The 23,682-nt window shown below is 43.6% G+C and overlaps 1 protein-coding gene across 1 annotated transcript in view; it reads left to right on the forward strand.

Annotated features, from left to right (window-relative positions):
• The first annotated feature begins 8,831 nt into the window (after positions 1 to 8,831).
• Positions 8,832 to 23,682, forward strand: part of yjefn3 (YjeF N-terminal domain containing 3) — a 44,650-nt gene continuing 29,799 nt past the window's right edge. Inside the window, exon 1 of the mRNA XM_064331780.1 lies at positions 8,832 to 9,118. Coding sequence (XP_064187850.1) covers positions 9,060 to 9,118 — 59 coding nt within the window. The 5' untranslated portion in view covers positions 8,832 to 9,059. The remainder of the gene's footprint in view (positions 9,119 to 23,682) is intronic.

Consider the following 23,682-nt stretch of genomic DNA (forward strand, 5'->3'; position numbering starts at 1 on the left):
CTCCTTTGCCTTCTATTTGTCGCTCACCATTAATGTACCCTTAGCCTTTTGAGAGGGAAAACTGTCATGTTTTGTTACTTCTGAATAACAGTCTGCCCAGGTCTTCATCTACACAGTGCCTCTATACATTTCACAAGTCACAGGATATAACACTATATAGCCATGCATATTTCAAGAGGGCATATACTTTGTTCACACGCATGAACAGTACATATCACCCATACCTGCTTTTCTGAGTATTGCGTGGGAAATGGTTGACCCCTCAGCGCTATTTTTAAATAGAATCTCACTCTCGCAGAAGAGAGAGAGAGCCCTGCTGCACAGAGCCTTTTTCTGTTGCCCATGACAGCCGTGAAAGGTTGGACCCGGCAGTGTGAAAACTCTCCTTTTATGTGAGAATGTGTCATGACATGGCAAAACCAGACAAAAACAAGTGATAAAATTTGATAAAATAATGAATTGGGAAAGGGAGAATGTGTTTAAAAATGCCAGCACATGGCGTTTCAAAGGTGTGTATGAATTTAGCCGTACATTTTTTTATTTATCGATTGTTTATTTCTACAGATGCGATGCAGCGCTAGAGAAAATTCGCGCTCGCCAGGGTGACACTGACTGGCAAGGCGTCACAAGGCTCGGATCAGCTGGCCTGTCTTAGCAGTCAGGCGTTATGCAACGCAAGGCTGTACGAGCAGAGCTGCATCGCACCGTTCAAGCACTCGTGAGTCAGACGCAGGGCCTCGCAATCAGTCTCCGTGACAGGGCCACAGATTAAAACCGTGCTGTGGCCGGTTTAAAATGCACAGTGTAAAAACACGTTTGTTCCATATGGGAAGCAAGTGGCGCAGACCGGCCTTGTAGTGATGCAAGCACTGGTGAGGATTTCTGCATCAGAAGGTCTCAACTGAACTATGTAATGTTGTAGGTGGAAGCATTAGACCGGATAGTAACATTTTACAAAGGCATGTCTGCAGAGTGATTTTTGATGAATGCTTCATCAGGGGGAGGCAAGTACATTAACCCTTTGAGACATGTTTTTTAATGTAACCCCCCCCCCCCCCCACACACAAACACGCACGCCCTTATACCTGCCATAAGGACAGCTGGTCACCAGAAACTTTTGTATCTAAAATATCCTTCATTGTATTGCAAATAAATAATGAAATAAAAATGAACAATCACTTTAAAACCATCAATGTCCAGACTGAACAATCCCATCTATGTGAATGGGTGCATTAAAGCCAGTTAGTAATGGCCCTGATTTCTGAATGAAGTCCGTGTGTGTTTAATGAGGAGGACACGTGACTCATCATGTGGCCATGTTCATTTCTCTGGTCATTCATTCTGCTCGTGAACTAAGGTTTCCTGTTTCCACCACCTATTTCATGTCTAATACTTTAATTCATTTGAAGGTAATTTGCTTTACACAGTACAGTCAAGCAGGTCAGTAGAAGTCACACAGAAAAGTGTAGTGTACAACTACAGTATCTAAACTGTTTCAAGTGTTTAGAAAAATCAAGGCAAATTTTCAGAAAGGTTGAGTTCATTCTAGAGAACTTTAGTTCAGGCAATTTTGAGGATGAGTAGGATGACTTCCATCTTTATTCTTAAGGCATTGTATAGCCATAGTAAAAAAAAAAAAAAAAAAGTGTCAATGCAAAATTGATATTTTGGGTACACCTCCGGTCTGGACAGGTCCTGTGGTAGGACATAGAGCACATCATGGTGCCCTGGCAAACTATTCAAATGAACATGCTTTTTTAAAAGCACACTTTTTATATATTCAAAATGAGTGAATACATTTTGCTACTTAATTGCCAGCCTGGTTATGCACTTAAGTGCACATTATGCTGCTTTCCGAATCAAAAAATATATTTATATTTTAGCTATCATGTCAGCTCCACCGCTGGATAGTATCTGTGCATTAAAAAAATTATTGCAATACCATATTTGTGATATAATATGGCTAATGTAAAATGTGAGACTACATCACGTGAAAATAACTGTTGAAACTGCTCTACATTCAATGCTTTTCTGATGTATATGATGTGATTTAAACTGATTTTAGATTTTCACATGGATTCCTATTGATTCAGATGGTTTTACCTAGCACACTTACAAAATCCACAAGGTGGCAATGTGCAACCCCTATGCTTTTTAGCAACAAGTTAAAGTTCAGGCACAAAGCATTGTGTGCTTCTTATTCATTTGGTGAATTGATGCCAAAACATTGTTTTTTAATTCCGACAGTTTTGGCATTTTGCTGAGTGTTGATGCTTTCTTCATGACTGAATCATTCTCAGCAGAACTACCATCACCGCCAGAAAAACATTTCACTGTTTTTTAATGTGTGTTATTAATTCACAAAATGAATGAAAAAGCAATATGTTTTGTAAACACATAAGCATTTTTAAAAGTGTGGAACTGGTAACTAAGGCAGCTATTCCACAAAAGCAATTCTGTGGTGTTATAATATACTCATTTTTCTCTGTGTAAGGAAATTTAATATATGGTAAACCATTGGCATCAATATCGGGACAGCTCCTATAAATCCGCTGATCTTATTGGGAAAATTCAGAAACACTTTATTAGACCGTATTCATTTGTGTTTGTACGTTCCGAGCCATAACATGATTCCCATGATCGATAGCACGGCGGTGCTTATGCACGCTGTAGCTGTCCTATTGAACAGCAGTCAGCGAGCCTCCTGGATGGTTCATCAGTCATCCCAACACGAGATCAATCTGAAACACGATTAATAGTGCTGACTGTGAGAATATTGACCCGATTAAAATGTCGCAGATGGAGGAAAGTCACTAAAAGACAAAAGCTGAAGCACTCCGGGCTGTGATACAACAACCAAAGAAGCCGTAACTGTCAATTCTGACAAAATGGAGGTGCACACTGGATCCGAGGCATGTGTCTACCTGCTTCCAGTAGGCCCAGTTGACCTTCCAGCTCTTCCTGCAGCTGACCCTTCCCAAACTGCCTTTCCAAACTTTCCCTTTCAGTTCCATCAGTCTCCACTTTGTTCTTGACCTCTACTGCTGTGCTCCTCCCTGCATATCCTACACTAGCCGTGGCGTTTACCTGATTATCTCCGTTCCGTCACCACGTTCAGTTTAGCCTGCTCAGTCTGGCAGGTGTGGATGGACAATATTCGCTCTGAAGCAGCTCAAATAGGGCACTGCAAGTCAGTGCAATGTGTACAACACTTTGTTGTACGTCGCTCTGGATAAGAGCGTCTGCCAAATGCCTGTAATGTAATGCAAGTTCCATGAACATAGTAACATTCGGCCACCCAATGCTATTAATTCCCCATCGTCCTCCAGGATTCGCAGTCTCTAGCAGGTCATTTTTATACAGCATGTTTTCTTCCTTATTCAGTGTTTTTTTTCCTAAAAAAATAACCTTCAGAGTGATACAGAGAAATTGTCATTCATGAATTCTGGTTCTTTGGAATACAGTGGTTAAGGGTGCTGCTTCAAGCCTGGATGGTGTTTCAGTTAGCTCTGAATGCTTTATCAGCGCTGTTAGACAGCAGCAGCTGAGCCGGAACTGAGAGTCGCAACCTCCGCTCTAAGTGTAGAAAATAATTGTTGTGAAAGAGCTTTGGTTTTTACACTCAACATTTTTTATTTTATTTTATTTTATTTTTTTGCTTAGCGCAGGGACTTGTTCTTTTCGGTCCGCTTGGGAGCCGTTTCTTGCTGCTCAGGCTTCAATGTGGTGTACGCTAATGTGGGGTTAGACGTTAGATGCGGTAATGATATGCTAATGAATGCCCAACTCCCACAACTTGCTACTGATGACAGCACATCAACAACGCAGGGGCTGCCATTTTTTTTTGAAAATAATGATCTTTTATCTTATCTTTTTACCCCTACTGTTTTGCATAAGATTACTCCCTGCTTATGAACAGAATGTCTTCACCCATCCTCCTGCATGTAATCAGGCTCCTAGGACACATTTAATGAGTTGAAAAAGAACATAATTAAGATTTTAGTTTTTCACAGAATAGACTAACAAAATTAATACTTTATTAATTTAACTTCTATTTTAGCAATATGTCCTAAATACTCACCGGTCCCCTCCACAGAATGGTACTAAATGTGACACCTTCTCTTTAGAATAGAGTAGGCTAGCTGTCAGGCAAGAAGGTGTATTTTAGAAAATGTAACAGTACTCTAGTAAACCTTTATTGTGATTTCTTCGGGAGAAAAACTGAAATTGAAGATGCAACTTCATTTTAGCTACCATAAATGTATGCTTCAAATAAATGTAATTTAGCTCTTGCTTAAGATAAGGTGGACTTGGATAGGAGTTATCTATTACTGCCTGCAGATGTGTCAGTGCGGTGTGTGTGTCTGTCTCACTGATGCCGTCTCTGCCTTTTTGTAGCAGGGTCCTGAGGATGTCAGGAGAGAAGCTGAAAGGCGAATCCGAGGTGAGGAGGAGTGTGTGAGGTGTAAGGTGAAGGGAAAGCTTCGCCCTTCCACACCGTTCAGCCTCTTTAATGTGAGAGCTGGAGCAGGCGGATCGGCTTCGCAGGCCTGCGTCTCAGAGCTGACAGCGATGGTGTTTCGGGCCGGCAGTGACAGAGAGACATAAAATTAATTTGGGGTTTTACGAGAAAGAAATTGATCAAAGGCAGAAACTTGGGTCCTCTAGCTCTGTTTACTGGTTGGAGAAGTTTGGGCATTGTCCTTCTTGACACACAGGACACACACACACACACACACACCAATATATTCATTCTCTCGGACCGTGCTGATTGGGTTACATTAAGCTGGACCAGTTTGAGATAAATGGAGTATCCTGTATTAAACACCAGTGGGGAGACAGGATATTGGAACTATTGAGGCAATTTTACTGTTCAAGCAAAGTTAGAGCTTCCAGTGTAAAGTGTGTTTCCTGCCTATATTTTGGGACATACGCATTTTGTGTTGTTCTTTTCATCTGACACTCCATAGCTGGGAAATGGAGCCAATAAAGTAACACTGTCCAAATCAGGAAAATGTATTTATTTTTTTATGAACAATCTCTGTGGCTTTATAAAGAGTGTTTGTTTTGTTCCGATTGTTATTAGTACATAAATCTACAGTAGGCCTTCTTACTGGATTCTGAGAAGTGACAAACCTGGATATACTCTAGTTCTGTGACTGAATGTTGCTTATTTTCCAGTGTAGAGAAACCAGGCTTGCAAGAAGGTAAAAGCTGTCTGGTCCAATGCAGCATGGTTATGTGCCCATTGGCTGACACGCACTGAATGTTGCGCTCCGTCCACGGACCTCTGTCACACATATTGTGGCATTAGCTGGATAACTGCACAGAGTTAACCTCAGAACCCTCCCAAATGTGGAACATGAACTAAAATACAAAGAGCTGTTACTGGTTTTACTCCAGATAAGTCAGTAATCCTGCTTCATGATACGGGCTCTAGATCAAGACTGCGTGGGAACAGACTAGGATAGCCTTCTTCTTGATCTGGGTGATATTTCATGGTGCAGGATTACTGAGTTAGTTGGACAACTGCGCTGAGTTAAACCGGGAACAGCTGTTTTTACTTCAGTCCATATTCCAGATTTGGGAGCGTTATCAGCACAGTTCTCCGGCTAACTCAGTAATCCTGCTTCGGGAAAGAGGGCCCTGATTTCTGCCCGTGCCTGTGTTTGTGTAGCGATCGATCAGTCATCGCAGCGGGCTCTTTTTTTCTTTCCGCATAAGTCTGGGAACGCAGATTCTCACGCCTACGTCGGCAGGAGCGGCACAGTCGTGCATCTTGTTGACTCTGACATCGGCTTGCTTGCAAGTAGGCCAGCGCCAGTTTTGGTTGTGGGCTGAACTGACGTGAGTCAGCATTACAAAAAAATCAACACAAATCTACCCTGAGCCTGAACCGAAGGTGCCAGCCCAGAAGCGGGGACACGATGGTGTGGTTCCCCCACAGCCGAGTGACTATTCCTTACACCAGGGGTGTCTAATCTTATCCAAAAACAGCCCGGTTGGTGTGAAGGTTTTTGTTTTAGCCCAGCTCTAAGACACCTACTTGATTAAAGACCATCATTGGTTAATTTGTTGGATCTGGTGTCATAGTTAAAAGAAAAACCATTTTCAGATAAGATCGGACACCCCTGCCTTGCACAGTGACCCCTAGGCTACAAATTCTTCAACCTCTTGTCCGGTAGACCCTGCTGCAGAAAGACTTAGCGTGTCTGGATGAGTATAGCATACCTTTTTTTTTACCCTGAGAGAGGTGTTCAGCCAGGATCCAAGGTCAGCGATTGATATAGTAATCTGTTTAAGTTCAGATGGGTTCCTTTGTTCATATAGATGATAATGCCTGTCAAAGGCTTGCCATGCAGTGTAAATGGGGCACGCAGGGAATTCTCCTATTGAGCTGTTTCACATAGCATTTCCCTTTCTCTGTATATCTCTCTGTGTGTTCCCCTTGAATGTCGATGATTCTCTGTGAGTGTATAGTAAGCTAGCTATGTTCTTGTCTTCTGATCTCAGCCTTGCAGCCTATTGAGTGAGGTGCCGAAAGTAAACAACTGTGGATACAAGTAGAAGGCTAGTTAAGTCACTGCATGGTGTGCCTTGGCAGGACTGCTAATGGCCAGTTCTGTTACGATATATTTAGATGCATTCTAGTTATGACAGAAATACAATGCCTTCTTCCTTTCTGAGGAAAAAGTTAATTAAATGATTTATTTGGTGTGAGTCAGCTTCTCAGGCAATTATTTTTTCTTTGTTGTCCTGTGTGTGTGTGTGTGTGTGTGTGTATACATGTCCTCTGGGGTATCTGTGTCTTTGTGGCCATAGGTCAGAATGCATACCTGCTGATAGTCATTAAGACCAAAGACTTTGCTTTTTTAAATGGTATTTCACATGGCTTCTAAAACATAAAGATCAGAACCCCCAGCCAAAGCTTTGTTCTTTCACCGTGACATTACTGTGAAGGTCATATAATGTCAGCACTTGTGGCAAAGAGTTTCCTTACATAATTAATTGGACAATAATGCAAGAAGATGGGTTCTTCTGTGCTTTCTGTTTTATTCATAAGCATTCCTGCACAGCTGAATGCATAACTACAATATCTTGAAACTACAAAGAAATGCTGTTTTTTCACAACGCTGCAATATTATGAGTTGTCCTCAAGGTGGCGGTGAGCTTAAGTGTGCTGCCTCTTGCACGTTTGTGTTATCACCAAATTATCACATAGGGCATTGTGCTACAGAAACATAATGATGTGCATCTTACCTTTTTTAGAACTATGTGATTTTTTTTTTTAAGTGAAGATGTACTGTAAATTCCTTAAAAAGGGAAACAGATCTGATTTCCATTCAGACTCTCTCAGTGAGCTTAAAACAAAGGAATCCGTTTTCATTTTCATATATCTTGGTCTTATGGCAATAAAACCTGGATACATAAAAATGTGAATGAGCCGAAAAATAAATCAAAATGCCATGTGCTTTCAATAACTCAGCGAACCGGCCTGTATCAGTCCAATTCAATTCAATTCAATTCAATTCAATTCAATTCAATTCAATAAACTTTATTTATCCCCAAGGGGCAATTAATTGCTGGGCATATTTTGAATCTGCATCAGAAGCGGACTGGACATAATAAGGTGACATCACATGCAACAGAAATTCAAATAAACATGTAGAAAAGAAAATGCAGTGCAATTAGAAGAGTATTTAAGACGGAGTATGTATGTATGCATAAAAACACACACACACACACACACACACACACACACACGCACATGTACAGATTCACTTGCGCCAGTCAGGCTCAGACAGTCGGTGGGGAGGCAATCATTGATCAGTGATCTGCCTGACGGCCTCCCCCCTTGTACAAAGACGCTACCATGGCATGTCTGTCTATCCTGCTCCAATGAATCCACATGTAAATGAAACTATTTAGAGATTCTATTTTCATTCTGGGCTTCTGAGTTGATATGTGGTCATTTTTACAGCTTTGCCCTGCTTGCCATCTGATTAGTATGCAGTTGTAGAGCCAAGGAGTGAGGGCAGGCGGAGTAAAGGGTAAGACTGTGGCCCTTTGTAAATTAGCCCGCTCCGCAGTGGGTTAGTGCCAAGCCTTATTGGCTCTTGGCACTGCGTGAGGGTGCACATGCCAGCCAACATCCATCAAGACCCTGGTAATTTTGCGGGCACCTGCGAGGCAGTGGCATTGTCTGATCCCTTGTAAGCTACGTCCAATCACACGTCTTCCCTTTCGCCGGAGAGGGTGATGCTGGGCATTCAGCCCCCCCTGCTTGCCCCCCCCCCCAGTCCCCTTTCGCTCATTCAGGCTGAGACAAAGGGAAACGAGACTCTTTTCTGCCCTTCCCTTTCAGCTGTCTTCCCATCTGAGGTGACACACTCCTCTTTGGAACTGAGGGAACAATTGCGCGTCACATCCATCAGACGTGTCACAAAGATTTTTCCTTTTCTGGCGTTAATCAGCCTTGCTCACCGCAATTAGCTTTTTTTTTTTTTTTGTCAAATGTTCTCGCAGCCTTATTATTAAACGCATCAAGACATGTCAAGCGTCTTCATTTTAACAGACGAATCACGCGTTGTCGCGCGGCTTTCGCTTCTTGGGTTGGTGTTTGTGTGTCCTGGGCTCCCCCCCCCCCCCCCCCGCCACGGTTCTGGTGCCTGTGCCTTCATGCCGACTGGGAGGCTGCATCTGAGGGCTGCAGCTTATGGTTGACTGAGCTGCGCTCATCGCGGAAACGGCCAATCAGATCTTTCCCACAGGGTCTCCATGCTATTTAATTGGCTGACAGTGCCAGCTAGGACAGCTGATATAAACACACAGCGCTACTTGTATCAGACAGTGGGCAAGCGAGAGCGTGCGATTGAGAGCGAGAGAGAGAGAAAGAAAGAGAGAGAGGAAGAAAGAAAAAGGCCAGGTTTTAAGTGGGAGACAGACACAGAAAGGGAAGGAGAAAGAGGAGGCTGACGGTGCTGACAGAAGCTGGTGCTTGTTACCCCTTCCCCTCGCCAAAAACAGCCATCTGAAAGTGTCCATCACCATCGGGCGACATGAACCACAGCTCCACAGAGCCAGAAGCGGAGCCCATTGAACCAATCCGGTACCTCAGGTAAGAGGAGCACGCGTGCAGGGGTGGGGGATGTCTGTGGATACAGTGGGGAAGGAGATAAATTTTGTGATGGATTTTGTGGCAACCATTTCACTGTTGTGTCTGTCTGTGTCTGGCGATCTCCACTCATTTTAACCCGGTTTTCACACGGAGAGGAACAGTCGAATGTGTGGGGAAGGATGGCTTCGGTGCACCTGCCAAAGAGCCGGTTCGTGTCTGTGCGCATCAGGTCACAAAGTTCCACGCATGGGTCCTTGAGTTTGCAGTCAGAGAGGTGTGTGTTTACATGTGTGTGCGTATGTGCGTGTGTGCGCGCATGTGTGTGTGTGTGTTTCTGTGTGTTTGTGTGTGATAGTATGGAGCGTGCACGTGTGTGTGTGTGTGTGCGTGTGTGTGTCTGTGCGCACGTATGTGTGTGTGTGTGTAGGTGTGTGTGTCTGAGTGTGTTTATTTGTGATGATATAGAGTGTGTGCTCGGTAGCTGGTTTGTACCTCAGTACTCCAGAAAAATCACGGAACCCAGAGGAGACAGCAGGAGACTGGCTGGTTCAGACCACTTTGACTGTGCTGTCTGCATTACAATAAAGCACATGCATCCATGTGTGTGTTTGTGTGTGTGTGTGCCTGCGTGCGTGCATGTCTGTGTCTGCGTGTGTGTGCATGCGTGTGCATGTGTGTACGTGTGTGTGTGCATGTGTGTGTGTGCGTGTATCTATGTGTACGCATGCATGCATGGTGAAGTGTGGAGATTAAGTGTACCTGCCCAGCAGCCTCACCCTTGCTCAGAACTCGCTGGTAGAACAGAGGAGTTGTGCTGGATGCCTCTTCAGTCTATGACATTATGATCGATGGGGCGGAGAGGGAGTACACATCGAAAGAATTTTGAGGTGTTTCACTCAGAATGCAGCATCAGTGCTGGGATTCCCTTTAAGATCGATCAGTGTTGGGAATAATTCTGAAGAGGTCCGAGCTACCCTTCATTTATTTGGTTTCCCTTTTTGAACTGGGTCTGTACATGCATTACTTTGCATGTGTTATACACCATTTAACTGAAGGATCATAAGTCTTGGTTTGTATAAATGCATTATGCAGTATGTGCACTGCAGTCTTGGATCATTCCACCTTTTAAAATGGCTTTGGATTATGTTATACACTCTCTAACACCCATGCAATTGGAATAGTACATTATGTTATGTTCAGACAGCATATATTCCATCACATTAAATATATGCTGGAAGTAAATGAATATCAGTCTGTCTGAAGAACAAGTAGAAAAACAAACAAATGAATCATATTCTGTTTATTATTCAAAATACTGTCTTAGTATAAGGTAGTGATAGAAGCATTTTTCATTTTTAAATTAATTGAATTTCATACTGTTTGTTTAGTCAACAAGAGGCAGGGTCATTACCCTCAACAATTGTTTGTACATTTTTGCATTTTGTACATGTCTTTGTGCTGTGGCAGTAACACTACTTGTTTGCACATTAAGTTCTCTCACTTCTTTCATGGTGAGAACTCAAGGTGAAAAATGCAATATATAAGAATTCATATCAACATTGGCAGCTTGAAGGACAGATAAATACCTGGAGTGCTGTTTTGATGATTTTATGCATACCTGCATGCATTTGTTTCAGTGCGCAAATGTTCAGTGAAGGACAAGGCAATCTTCACGGCATGAGGAAACATAATGAATGGATTAGCAGTATAATGTCAGTCTGTCTAGAAAATTTCCACCCATTCCATCAAAGCCCCCCTTTCTGGTAAGCAGCTGTTCATCATTGCCCCGCCCCCCTCCCCACCCTAAACACCTACCTTTCTTTTCTCCCATTTTCGTTGCAAAACGGCAACTAAACAATACAAATGATATCTATGCACACAGCACAGTATTGTCTAAAATTTGCTCCTTGAATTTATGCCCCAGCATGGGGAATACCTGTCAATGAGTGTGTATTTCATTTAAACCACACCTCTGTGGTTTGTTGATATTCCTTCATTAACCCTTTTTTTGGAATGCAATTTTATGTCAATGTTCTAGAACTTTGTTGCTTTCAATTAACACCGGTGATTGATTGTTACATCAGCAATAGAATGTTCAGTTCATCTTAAAGGGTTAATATCGCTTCCATAGTGCTTTTCCAGCAATAAAGAGTAATGGTTTCGCCCATACATTTAGGGCTTCCAACAGTAGAACATAGACACATAAATGGAGCCCTTCTGACAGGGCAGAGTGGTTTTAGATTTCAATTAAAGTGGGATTTCAGAGCTCGGCTGGCTTTGGGCAGAAGATGCCTAAACCCGCACATGGTGTGTGGGCTGGCACGCGTTGGCATGCCTGCTGAAACATGGCTGCTGATTAAGACTGAGCTTCGCCGTGTCCCACGCGATGTAATTCTGGTGCCATACCGCCAGGAATTCTTAAGGGGCTTCATGATCCATTCACTTTCACCTGACTGGGTACCAATTACAGAACAGAATGGTTACAGTGGCAGCCCCCTTTCAGACTTTGATACGGATAGATCCGTATCCAGCCTCATTATGGTCTCACGGCAGGTTCAGTGCCTGCTGCACAGTGGAAGGCGGTGTACTGAGTGGCAGTAATGAGAACGGCATCATGCTGTTGTCACCCCTGGATGTGAAAATGCCATCTTGTCAAAAGTCAAAACATTTCAAATTACGTAAAGAGAAACACAGGAGATGGACATGCTTCATAATGACTCATTATTAGCCAATGGGCATGCAGTCCTTCAGCTCCCGGGCACCTTGTCATTTGCTGACAGAAATAGACATGTTGTTCCCTCAGCGTTCGCTCTGAAGCCTTGTTCTCGCTCCAGCTGAACGAGGAGCCGTGGAGGAGCGGGGGAGTCCGAGCCGCGGTGTGGCGCTCCGTCCGGCCTTTTGTGCCAGAATCAGCCCGTACCCCTCTGCCCCGTTACGCCCTGAATTCAGAGGACATGTCCGTACAAGCGCCTCTCTCAAAAGACAAAAAACATTGAGCCATGTAGGTATTACAAGACTAAATTGGTTTTATATTATTTGTATCTTATTATCAGTTTCATTCAATCTTATTATTATTATTCTCATTGAAACCATTCATATTTAATTTGAAACCAGTGGCAACCTGTGATCCTGCAGCCTAGCCTGAGAACCTGTAGCTTCTTTGCTGTAAGTCTGGAGCACTACGGTGATGCTCTACACAGCAAGCAGCAAGCTGCACCCAGGAACACGCAGCAGCAGTCAGTTTCACAGTCTTTGACTGGACGATGACGCATGCATCGGCTATCTGTGCCTCTCTTTCCCTCTGAAAACCTGTCCAACCGCGTGCACTTGTTCGGTCAGACATTCTAGACAGGTAAAAAAATATATATATTGTGTTATATGGCTGAGTGATGGGCAGTTTGTGGGCCTCAGTAATTTTATATTTTTGGAAAGGTTTCTTAAATTTTTTTATTAAAAAATAATGATGGCTTCACCTGCTTTTCTTTAACGTGAAAGCATCGGATTGTGACGCGGCCCTCTGTGTCGGACCCTTCTGGCTGTGCGCAACAGAAGGTTTGTTGTTATTGTGTTGGCTCATCATCCCATTCCCACAATGCATTGCAGAGAGAGACTCAATTTCCTTTGTGCCTGACACAAGTTTATTTATAGGCCGTGACTTTCAAATGCAATAATCATAGCATAGGGAAGGGGTGAAGAGAGAGAGGGGGTGAGGGGGGGATGTGGGGGGGCACGGGCAATTTGTTATCAGGTCGTGCACAGCCCGTAAAGGCGGCTCCCATTAGAGTCAAATTAGACTTAAGAGCTCTCAATTTGCTGGGTTCTAAGTGAGGTGTGTGCGACTGGGACACGTGGGCGGACACATTCATGACAAAACAATTGCATTATGAGGATTTTTTTTTTTTTGAACACACATGAAAAACTGCTCTGCTGATCCTCTTTCACATTTGTCCTCATTTTTTATTATGGCAGGGAGAGGGGTAGGGGCCCACCGTAGGAACAGTCAGAGACGGGACCCCGTACAGCTGTCCCGCAAAGGTTGACGCTCCGTCGGGTGCACATCGCGCAGTCTTTGCGTTTTGCATAATACAGGGTGTGTAACTGCGCTGAGGGTGTGCAGCTGCGCTGAGGGTGTGTAACTGTGCTGAGGGTGTGCAGCTGCGCTGAGAGTGTGCAGCTGCGCTGAGGGTGTGTAACTGTGCTGAGGGTGTGTAACTGCGCTGAGGGTGTGCAGCTGCGCTGAGGGTGTGTAACTGTGCTGAGGGTGTGCAGCTGCGCTGAGGGTGTGTAACTGTGCTGAGGGTGTGTAACTGCGCTGAGGGTGTGCAGCTGCGCTGAGGATGTGTAACTGCGCTGAGGGTGTGTAACTGTGCTGAGGGTGTGCAGCTCCGCTGAGGGTGTGTAACTGCGCTGAGAGTGTGTAACTGCGCTGAGGGTGTGTAACTGTGCTGAGGGTGTGCAGCTGCGCTGAGGGTGTGTAACTGCGCTGAGGGTGTGTAACTGCGCTGAGGGTGTGCAGCTGCGCTGAGGATGTGTAACTGCGCTGAGGGTGTGTAACTGCGCTGAGGGTGTGCAGCTGCGCTGAGGATGTGTAACTGTGCTGAGGGTGTGCAGCTGCGCTGAGGGTGTGTAACTGGGCTGAGGGTGTGTAACTGCGCTGATGGTGTGTAACTGCGCTGAGAGTGTGTAACTGCGCTAAGGGTGTGCAGCTGCGCTGAGGGTGTGTAACTGCGCTGAGGGTGTGCAGCTGCGCAAGCTGCGATGTTGACATGTTCATCAGGACTCTTATCAAGGCTGTTTCACATCCACAGAAGGCTGTTATTATTTTCCCCAGGCGTGAAAGTGAAAATGAATGACTGGTTGAAGAAAGAAGGGAAGCAGATTTTTACCGAGAGCCTCTAAGGACTGTTGAAATCTCTATGCTCAGCAGGTCTTGGAGGGCTTGATGTTACGTACACTCACAGACCAAACAAACAAACAAACCTAAAAAACAGAGAAACACTTTGCCATACATTTCTTCAACATAAATCTGATTGTCATGTCCCATCAGAATCAGAAATCCATCAAATGAAATGAAGATCTGCGTTGGAGATCTACTGCAATTCTGCTCACTCTTTTTTTTCACCATTTGGAATGTCCATTTATATTTGTCAGCATGTTCCATCTCTGTGCCAACCTCCCTCAGTCTGGGAGAATGCTGACTAGGAGGCATATCCACTGAAATCCAGGCTGGGGTCCACTGGGACTTTACAGCCATGGCCTCAGTGGCTCCGCCTCACAGCTGTTGTGTCACAGCCTAGGCTGGCACCTATTGGACCAGAGAAGTGGCTTGTTCGCAGTGAGACGGGATAATCTGGCCTACCAAAATCCTCCCTCCCTCGGTGGCTGTGGAGGCCTAAAACCTGTGGGACAGTGTCACCGTCTGGATTTGATTGCGGATCAGTCGCTGCATTGAGAACAGCTGCTTTAGCAGAGTGAGATGACTGAGAGTGCTGATTTTACCTGTCTTTTAAGCTTAACACTTTAAGGTCTAAAATCACAAATGTGCTATTAGAATGCTCTTCACTGAACATTCTAAAGCTGTTGTAAGCATCACTATCGGCAATTGAAAGCAATGGAGTTATAGAACACTGACTTAGAATTTAGAAAACATTCCAAAAACCCACTCTTCACAGAGTTAAAAAGACTGAAATGGTTCTGCCTGCCTCTCTAATAAACTCTCCCCTCCAGCAAGCTTGGTTGGCATGTAGGCCCATAGGCATTAGCAGTTAGTGAGTTACCAAAAAAGATCCTTACGTGTTCTTTAGTGTGATATCCACTGTCACTGGTGGTCCCTGTTATGTCCTGCTGTCTTTGCTATAATAACACTTTCATTCTGTAGTTATAAAGGTGTATACATACTGCTTGCATTAGCTGTGGCAATCAACCCTCTAAGTTACTGGTCTGAAAGGTAATAAAAAAAACTCCACCTTCAAATGATTTTAATGACGTGGAATGGACTCTGTCTGGTTAAAGTGGACCGCTGAGAACAAACGAGATCATTTTCTACACCAACCCCTAGATAATGTGAGAGACATGAAAATGATTACTATGCTGTCCTGGGCTCTTCCAAATTCATGTTAAAATGGTCCTCAGACCCCCCCTTTTTACACCCAGTCAGCACATATCAACACCCTGACAGGAGGAGCAGCTGTTACCTGCTTGCTGAGCAGCGAGCAATTCCTGTTATGATTATGCCTGTTTTATTTTTTCAACTGCTGCTGTTTTTGCTCCTTCATGCTGAACTCTGCTGAGTCAGCTGTACGTGAGAGCCAAAGGAAACTGTGCTTTTGATTATTTTATTGGCTTGGTCCCTTGTACACTGTGCAGTAAATACACAGATCTGGCAAGGCCAGAGATGGATTTAGGGGGTTAAATTTCGCCGTGGGCAACTTTCAGGCAGCCTTGCTATGAGTTAGCTATCGATAAAAAACTTTGTTTCAGGAACAAATAAGCTGCGACTATAGAACTTGATTTTAAGCACTTATTGAAGTCCCATCTGGATTATTGAGAGGTTCTCTACCCATTCCCTAGGGTCTTATGTGAGCTCGCTACAGTGTCTCACTACGACATTGACCAACTAATCAACACTGGCATCAACCCTAGTTCGCCTGGTGTCTTTTAAAGTATTTTTTTTTTTTTTTTTGCCCTTCATAGCAAATTTGGTCATTTTGGACATGTCTTGAATTAGAGCATTAATTTTGTGTGGCGTGGTATTCTTGATTTAGAGGCTGTAAAATCTTCTGCTTCACATGATTCAAGGGCCAAGCCTGCGGCTCCGTTAATCAGAGCGCCCTGTGTCCATGTTGAGCTGCTAATGACCTCACAACATGAGCATAATCTGATTGCTCCTCCACAACTGGACTTAATCCCAGCCTCTAAATTGCTGTTACATTCTGAGTCGTGTGCAAATGAAATCCCCCATTTTGTGACCCTGGAAGACCACTGTATTTCAACATCCTAACATGGAGGAAGATCATTTAATAATCTGGGCTGCTTTACGGGCTCTTCTCTCAGTTTCTCCAGGAGGGGGTTGTGGGATTGCCCTGCACTTTGGCAGCAGTTGTACAGATCTAGGGGATGGTAATGTGCTGGCTGAATTAGCTCCCCAATGCCGTGACATTCTCCATCCATAATTCATCAGTGCTTTTCTCTGCATGTCTGTTTTATTTTTTTAATCTCAGAAAGCTCTGATAGGAGGCAGACGCAGTCTGTGTGGAGAAGTTGGGCTGGGGGCTTGGGGCGGGGGGGCTGGGGTTGGGGGTGGTTGGTAAGTAAGATGGACAGTTTCTATGCTTCATCAGATCTCTTTAATGAGCAGAAGGCTGGATGATGAAGTGTGACTGTAGGAGATGCAGTTTGGGGTGGGGTGGGGTGGGGTGGGGTGGGGGCCGTTTGGGGGGCAGAGACCGTGCATCTCGTGCTCGGAAAGGCAGAGGGTCTCTGTATTCCTGAGAATTGGCTGTGATTGCGATGCCCTTCTGGAAGTATGCTCTCTTTATTTACCCTCTCTCTGTTTCTCTTCATTGTTGTTTCTGCCATTTTGTTTTTGCATAGACATCCAGCTCCTCCTCTGCTCTTCATTTCAGTTGGTCTTATTTCGCACGTATTTATACACACAGTGAGCTCCATAATATTTGGGACAAAGGCATATTTTTCCTGATTTAGCTCTGCACTCCACAATTTTGACTTTGTAATCAAACAATTCACATGTGGGTAAAGTGTGGATTCTCAGCTTTTATTTATGAGTATTATTATACATTTTGGTTTCTACGTGTAGAAATGATGTTTGTTACGCACTTTTCTCTTGCCATCACTCTGATCCAAGTCATTCTCTATCTCATCTGTCCACAAGATCTGTTCCTAGAACTCTGCATGTTCTTTTAGGTACTTCTTAGCAAACTGTAATCTGGCCATCCTGTTTTTGCGGCTGACTAGTGGTTTGCATCTTGCAGTGTAGCCTCTATAGTTCTGTGTGTGAAGTCTTCTGAAGGCAGTAGTCACTGACATGTCCACGCCTCCCTCCTGAGGAGTGTTTCTGACCTGTCTGACAGGTGTCTGGTGGTTTTCCTTCATTATGGTGAGAATTCTTTGGTCATCAACTGTAAATGGCAAATGGACTGCATTTATATAGCGCTTTTATCCAGAGCGCTTTCCAATTGATGCCTCTCATTCATTGCCGTGCAGGGTACCAATCAGCTCGTTGGGAGCAATTAGGGGTTAGGTGTCTTGCTCAGGGACACTTCGACACGCTCAGGGGAATCGAACCGGCAACCCTCCGACTGCCAGACAAGCGCTCAGACAATGGAGTGCAGGAGGTAGAGGTCTTACTCTGCTTACCAGCCCCTTAGCAATTCCTGGGCTCACCAAGTGCTCTCTTTCTTCTTAATGATGTTCCAAACAGTTGATTTTGGCAAGTGTAAGGTTTGACCTGGGCCTCTGACGTTTTTTTTTTCTCTTTCTTTCTTTGCGATTTCTCAGTCTCATAATGGCTGCTTGGTCTTATAGTGGCACAACTCTGGTCCTCACGTTGACAAACACCAATAACAGATTCGGAAGCCTAGAATGAAGACTACAGACTGAAAACTCTCTTATGCCTGCACTATGGTAGAAAATGAACACACGTGACTAATTAGAAACACCTGTGGAGCCATCTGTCCAAAAAATTATAGTGCCCTGAAAGGAGGGTAAAATGTATAAAAAGAACTATAATTTCTGCATGGTGAAACCAAAATGTATAAAAATACCCTTTCATAAAACCTGAGAATCTGACTTATACTGTATACACACACACACACACACCCCGTTCTTATGGTAACGGGTATAAGGGGGATCTTGTAAGACTGAATCAATAATTGGTAGCAGTGACCTGGAGAAAATAGAATATTATAGAAAATAGAATACTGACAGTTATTGATAGTTTGTACAGAAATAACATGATTTAGATGTGTTCAGATTGTTTAATGACCCTAAACAAACATGGAGTAACACTGTCTAATGCTCAAGACCCCTGCCAGGAGCTCAGTCTTTCTGGGAATCACAGTGTTTCATGTTATGGCCCAGGCAACCAACCGCAAACCTTAAATTTCAATCAAGGAAATTGCTAGAAGGGCAATCTTCAGCGGGCGCGTCTGTGTTGTACCCCTACCTCTGTCAGCAGGGATCTTTCCACTTTGCTTTATGTACAGCAGTTTTTCTCTAGCAAAAGCCAGCACATAAAAGCAATCATGGCAAGAGAGGGAGAGAAAGGGAGGCAGAGAGAGAGAGAGCGCTCTCTCCGTGTAGGATGCGTGTTGTACGGCCGTCATCACGGCAAACTGTGCCCCCCCCCCCCCCCCAGAAGCTGTGGGGCAGACACGGCGAGACGAGGGGGTGCGAGAGCAGTGGTGGGCGGGGATGGAGTACGAGTGTGTGGGGAGCACTGGGAGGATCCGCTCAGGAGCTACAGAAAAGCTGGCCCTCCTGCACTCCATTCCATCTCCATGACAACAGCAAGACCCAGAGTTCTGAGCCAAGCCCACACAGACTAAAGCCGGATTCCTGCAGGGCTAGAGCAGAAACATGGCATCATCATCACCTCTGACCATTTTCTGCCAAGGACCACTGATTAGCCTTTAAATAAATAAATAAATAAATAAATAGTGCAATTTCACTGTGTTCTATAGGCTCAATGTAATGACACACTAGACGCTATTTTCAGATTACTGGAGACATCCACCACACAGAAAAGATTAGTTTGTATGTAAACCTAAATAAATAAATTGTGCAATTTCACTGTGTTCTATAGCCTCAATGTTATGAAACACTGGATGCTACACTACATGATCAATGCATGTGGACACCTGACATCCAACATTATGGGCATCACTGTTTGGTGCTATAACAACCTTCACTCTTCTGGGAAGGCTTTATACTAGATGTTGGAGAATTGCTACAGGGGTAATGGTGATGGTAATGGAATGCATTTATATTGCGCTTTTATCCAAAGCACTTTACAATTGATGCCTCTCATTCACCAGAGCAATTAGGGGTTAGGTGTCTTGATCAGGGACACTTCGACATGCCCAGGGCGGGGGATCGAACCGGCAACCCTCCGACTGCCAGACAACCGCTCTTACCTCCTGAGCTATGTCGCCCCAGGGATTTTCTTCCATTCAGCCAAAAGAGCATTAGGGTGGTCGGACACTGATTGGGCAATTAGGCCTGGCTCACAGTTGACTTTCCAATTGTTGGATGAGGTTGAGGTCAGGGCTCTGTGTAGGCCAGTCAGGTTCTTCCGCACCGATCTTCACAAAACCATTTCTATATGGACCTTACTGTGTGCCTGGTGGCATTGTCTTGCTGAAACAGGAAAGAGCCTTCCCCAAACTGTTGCCACAAAGCTGGAACCACAGAACCAGCTAGAATATCATTGCAAGATTTGCCTTCACTGGAAGGTAGGGCCTAGCCCAAACCATGATAACAGCCCCAGACCAAGGGGTGTCCACATACTTTTGGTCATATAGAGTACCTTTCGGCCACCGAGAGAGAGAGAGAGGGTGGGGAAAGGTAAGGGAGAGAGTAAGAGAGAATGTGAAAATCTGTCAGCTAACATCAGGTCTCATAAAGAAAAATTATAGTGTTGTACACAGATGTTGTTGTTTTATCAGCTATTAACACTTGTCACTCATGTTACTTACATGTACGGAGTCACCATAGAAACCTTAGAAGTGCAGTAAATTCTTATGGGAAATTTATGGGTAATGCTAATGTATGTGTATGTGTGTTTTACACTGGGGGTTGAATGTTATTAGAATAATACTGATATTAAAAGCAAATGCAAATTCAAGCAATTTCAACAGGTTTAGTATACCCATAAGATGAATTCCACACTGTGGTAATGCCACGTTATAACAATAGCCTGAGATGATTTAAAAAATATTTTTAAAAACCCAAAAGATAATTCAACTAAGTGAGTGTAGGAGTGTGCGGGTGTCAACTCTTCAGTGTGTGTGGAGCGCTTAATTACTACCTTTGAGTTTGAAGGCATTTCTCTCCCTGTGTGTGTTATCAATCTTTCACAGGTCATCAAATTTTTCACCATCACTCTGATAATTTATCCCTATTTTCAGATGGCTGAAGCCGAGATTCTCCACTGAAGCCTTTAGTATTTATTTTCCCCAAACCAAACTCAAACGAACCTTCAATACGAATCTATTTTTATTGGTATATTGAAGTAGGAGTCAAACAAGAGAGGTGTGATGCCTTCTTTGCTGAGGAAAATCAAAATAGCCATATATCACACTCAGAGACAGTAGGCCTGCAAACTAATGACTGTTAAAGGATGCAGCTCCCGCCTCATGTAATCATGTTTTGGTGTGCTCCCATGTTTTACATTACCTGTTGAAATTGCGCTTGATCACTACTTCGGTGTTCCTTGGAGAGATTGACTGAGTCTGACCTGAGGCTGGCAGCCCAGGTTATATCTCCTGATTGGTTGGTTCCTCGTTGGTCTTAATGGACTGGAAATGGGCTTCTCCACGCTCCCGTACTCAACGCCCGTGCTCATCAGCAGATATGCTCTTCATCGACTGGAAGGAAATGAGGCACTCTTTGAAGGCTTGGGAGCAGATTTCACGATAGTCCTTATGTACGCTTCCTTATGTATGAAGCTCCCCTCCATTTGTTTTGTTTATATTTCTGAGAAACGGAGCCCCTATATGCCTCCACTGCTTTTTATTTCTTCAGTTTCCTTTTGTTTGGTGGTGGAGGAGAGGGGGTGTATGAGATGGAAGTGATGGAGATATTGCTGTTGGAAAAAACAGGAAAGAAAAGTATAAGAGGTGAAATGAAATTTCATTGTTACCTGTCTTGTTGGCATAGAATGAAATTTAATTTAACCTGTTCGGGTGTCCGCCCAGCAGAGATTTTAAACAACAACAACAACAACAACAAAGACCGCTGAATCACCTATTTTTTCCACCAATCACTGCTGGTATTGTTCTGTTTTTTTATTACCAAAGTACTCTGTGATTGGTGGAGGTCCTCTCTGGTTTCTATGCAAAATGTGACAACACGTCATTCACACTCCCTTTTTTTAGTATCCCTGGTATGAATAGAGCTGTGTGTCCTTTAAATTTAGTTTTTATGAAAAAATAATCAAATTTCTCTGTCAATTTTTTCAGTGCTTTACTGGACAACATTTTAATCATGTAGCCTACCATTGCACTTGTTTTCCAGCTTTTGGTCCACAATAGCTGTCACCAAGGTAGAGTTTCATTTGAAGTCCACACACAAAGAATATGTGAGGGATCTATCGGCCTTTAAAATGTCTTTACCATGCATCAATGCGATCACTATAAGGCTAGAGCACGCTACTTTTCTGTCCACTACCCTCTTCTGTAGTGGTTGTGTCAGTGGAGAGAGAGAGAGGCCTTCAGTCCTGAGCGGACCCAGTGTCTCCCTCTGCTAGGCAGTCACGGCGCAGCCATTCTGCTCCAGTTAAACCGCAATGGATATCGTCTGAGAATTCTGATTATGCAAAAGGTCAGCTTGCTCAAGCCACTCGTCTGTGCAACAACAGTTTCTGTTGGTTTCTGCTGGTGGTAAAAAAAAAGAAAAAGAACTGCCAGGCCCAGTCTATACCATAAGCTGATATTTTACAGCTACATGAACATGAAAATTTCATTCAGAGCTTTTACATTTCAGTATATCTATAGCATAACACAGGAATATTGTTTTGTTTTGACATTATTAGAACCTGAATTACACCCTGAATATTTATTGTTTTTATCTTTAGTTTGGAATTCTGTGTGTTTACTCACAGGCATATGATGCATTTGAATGGTTTTATTTAGATTTAATTTACATTTATTTGTTGAATTTATAAATGAATAAAAATGCAAATGTGAAACTGTTGAAGATTGGCCTGCATTTACACCTCCTCTGCCAGCATATGAGAGCCATTATCCATTATAACAGCACAGCATCCAATAATGGAGAAGCGTCAAAGAAAGGCTCCACACCAGCTATCTGATATAGTCACTGACGCTGTTTTTGGGAGTATGTGTGGCAGCATTGGACATGGCAATGCATGCTCAGGACAATGCATTGTGGGTTTTCGTTGATGTGCTATCTCGCAAATTAGTTTGTGTTCAAACCAAATGAATACATTTAATTCTTAATGGATTCTTAAACCTATGAGCGCTGAATGAGAAAAATCCCAGCCAGACCTTCATATTACAATAATAACAGAGATAAGAATACATTTCAAGTGTAATTGGAATGAGTCCAAACCCAGATTTAGAGGAAGCATAATCAGCTTTGTCCTCAGCTGTTACTTCTTTCAAACATGGTTGATTAAATTCAAAGACTTCAGAAACATTAATATTGTGTAAAAAAAAAAGAAGCAAGCTGCTCCATTTGCTTGAATTCCTTATTCCAATGTGAGGACAAAGCCCTTGTAGATCAGATTATGTTGAATATGAGCTCATGGCCTTTCCAGCTGCAGGCTTGACTGTGAGCTGAAATCTAGGCTCTGATTTTGTCATTCATTACATCTTAAGCTGCAGCTATACCCCTCAAATGACAATCATATCATGCTGGCCTACATTTCTGTAGTATTGTGCTTCTTCAGTGTCTTCACATGAGAACTATGCCATAGTGTATGGCTTTGCTTAAAACCAGACTCCCTTGTCGTTCTACTTCAGGTTTAATTGCACATTATCTGAGAAGCACTATTCTTGGTGCTGCTGGATGGCTCATATGGTTAAGGCTCCATTTTTGCTCCGCAGTCCGGGATGGAAACCTGTGGCAGTAACCAGTGCCGGTGCTAACTGTAGCCGATAGCCCCGCAGGGCAAACCACAATTGGGGATAGCACCACCCATGTTTAGGGAAGGTTCAATTGCCAGGGACACGCAGCTCATTGCTCTCTAGCGATCCCTGCTGGTTGATCAGGTGCTTGCATTTCTGCCTGTTAATTTGCACACTGAAATGTCTTCCTACAACTCATCTCTATGCATACTCAGCTTACGGGCTGTGGTGTGATAAGAAGTGCCACTTGGTGTCATGCGCATCTGCCAAATTGATGGCAGAGTTCCAGTGAATGCTGGTGTATGCAACTGGGAATTTCATATTCGGGAAAAGGAAATTAAAAAAAAAAAGAATAATATTCTCACTGTCTCTTCAGAATTCATATTTAAAGATACAGGTAGAAATTGATGTATAATTTAAACAGGGAGGTATGGTATAGGGTAGACATCCGAATGAAATAAATGGTGGTGTGCTGGAGCTCGTATTTGGAGCATCACTGTTCATTAACTTTGTTAATGTCCTGTGGCAACCCTACTGCTCCTGTTCTGCATAATAACCTGAATCCTCAGCAATGCCTGAATAGGCTCAGTAGTACCCTCAACTGGCCTCTCCCTAGGGTTTCCAGATTTAGAATTAGTTAAAACCAGACAACATGCAATCGAAACCGATGGAGCACATTTTATTGACCTGTACAATAATTTGAAAACCATACATTCCAGTTTGAAACTGGGAATC

The sequence above is a fragment of the Anguilla rostrata genome, chromosome 4 (assembly GCF_018555375.3).
Source record: "Anguilla rostrata isolate EN2019 chromosome 4, ASM1855537v3, whole genome shotgun sequence".
NCBI classification, from domain to species: domain Eukaryota; kingdom Metazoa; phylum Chordata; class Actinopteri; order Anguilliformes; family Anguillidae; genus Anguilla; species Anguilla rostrata.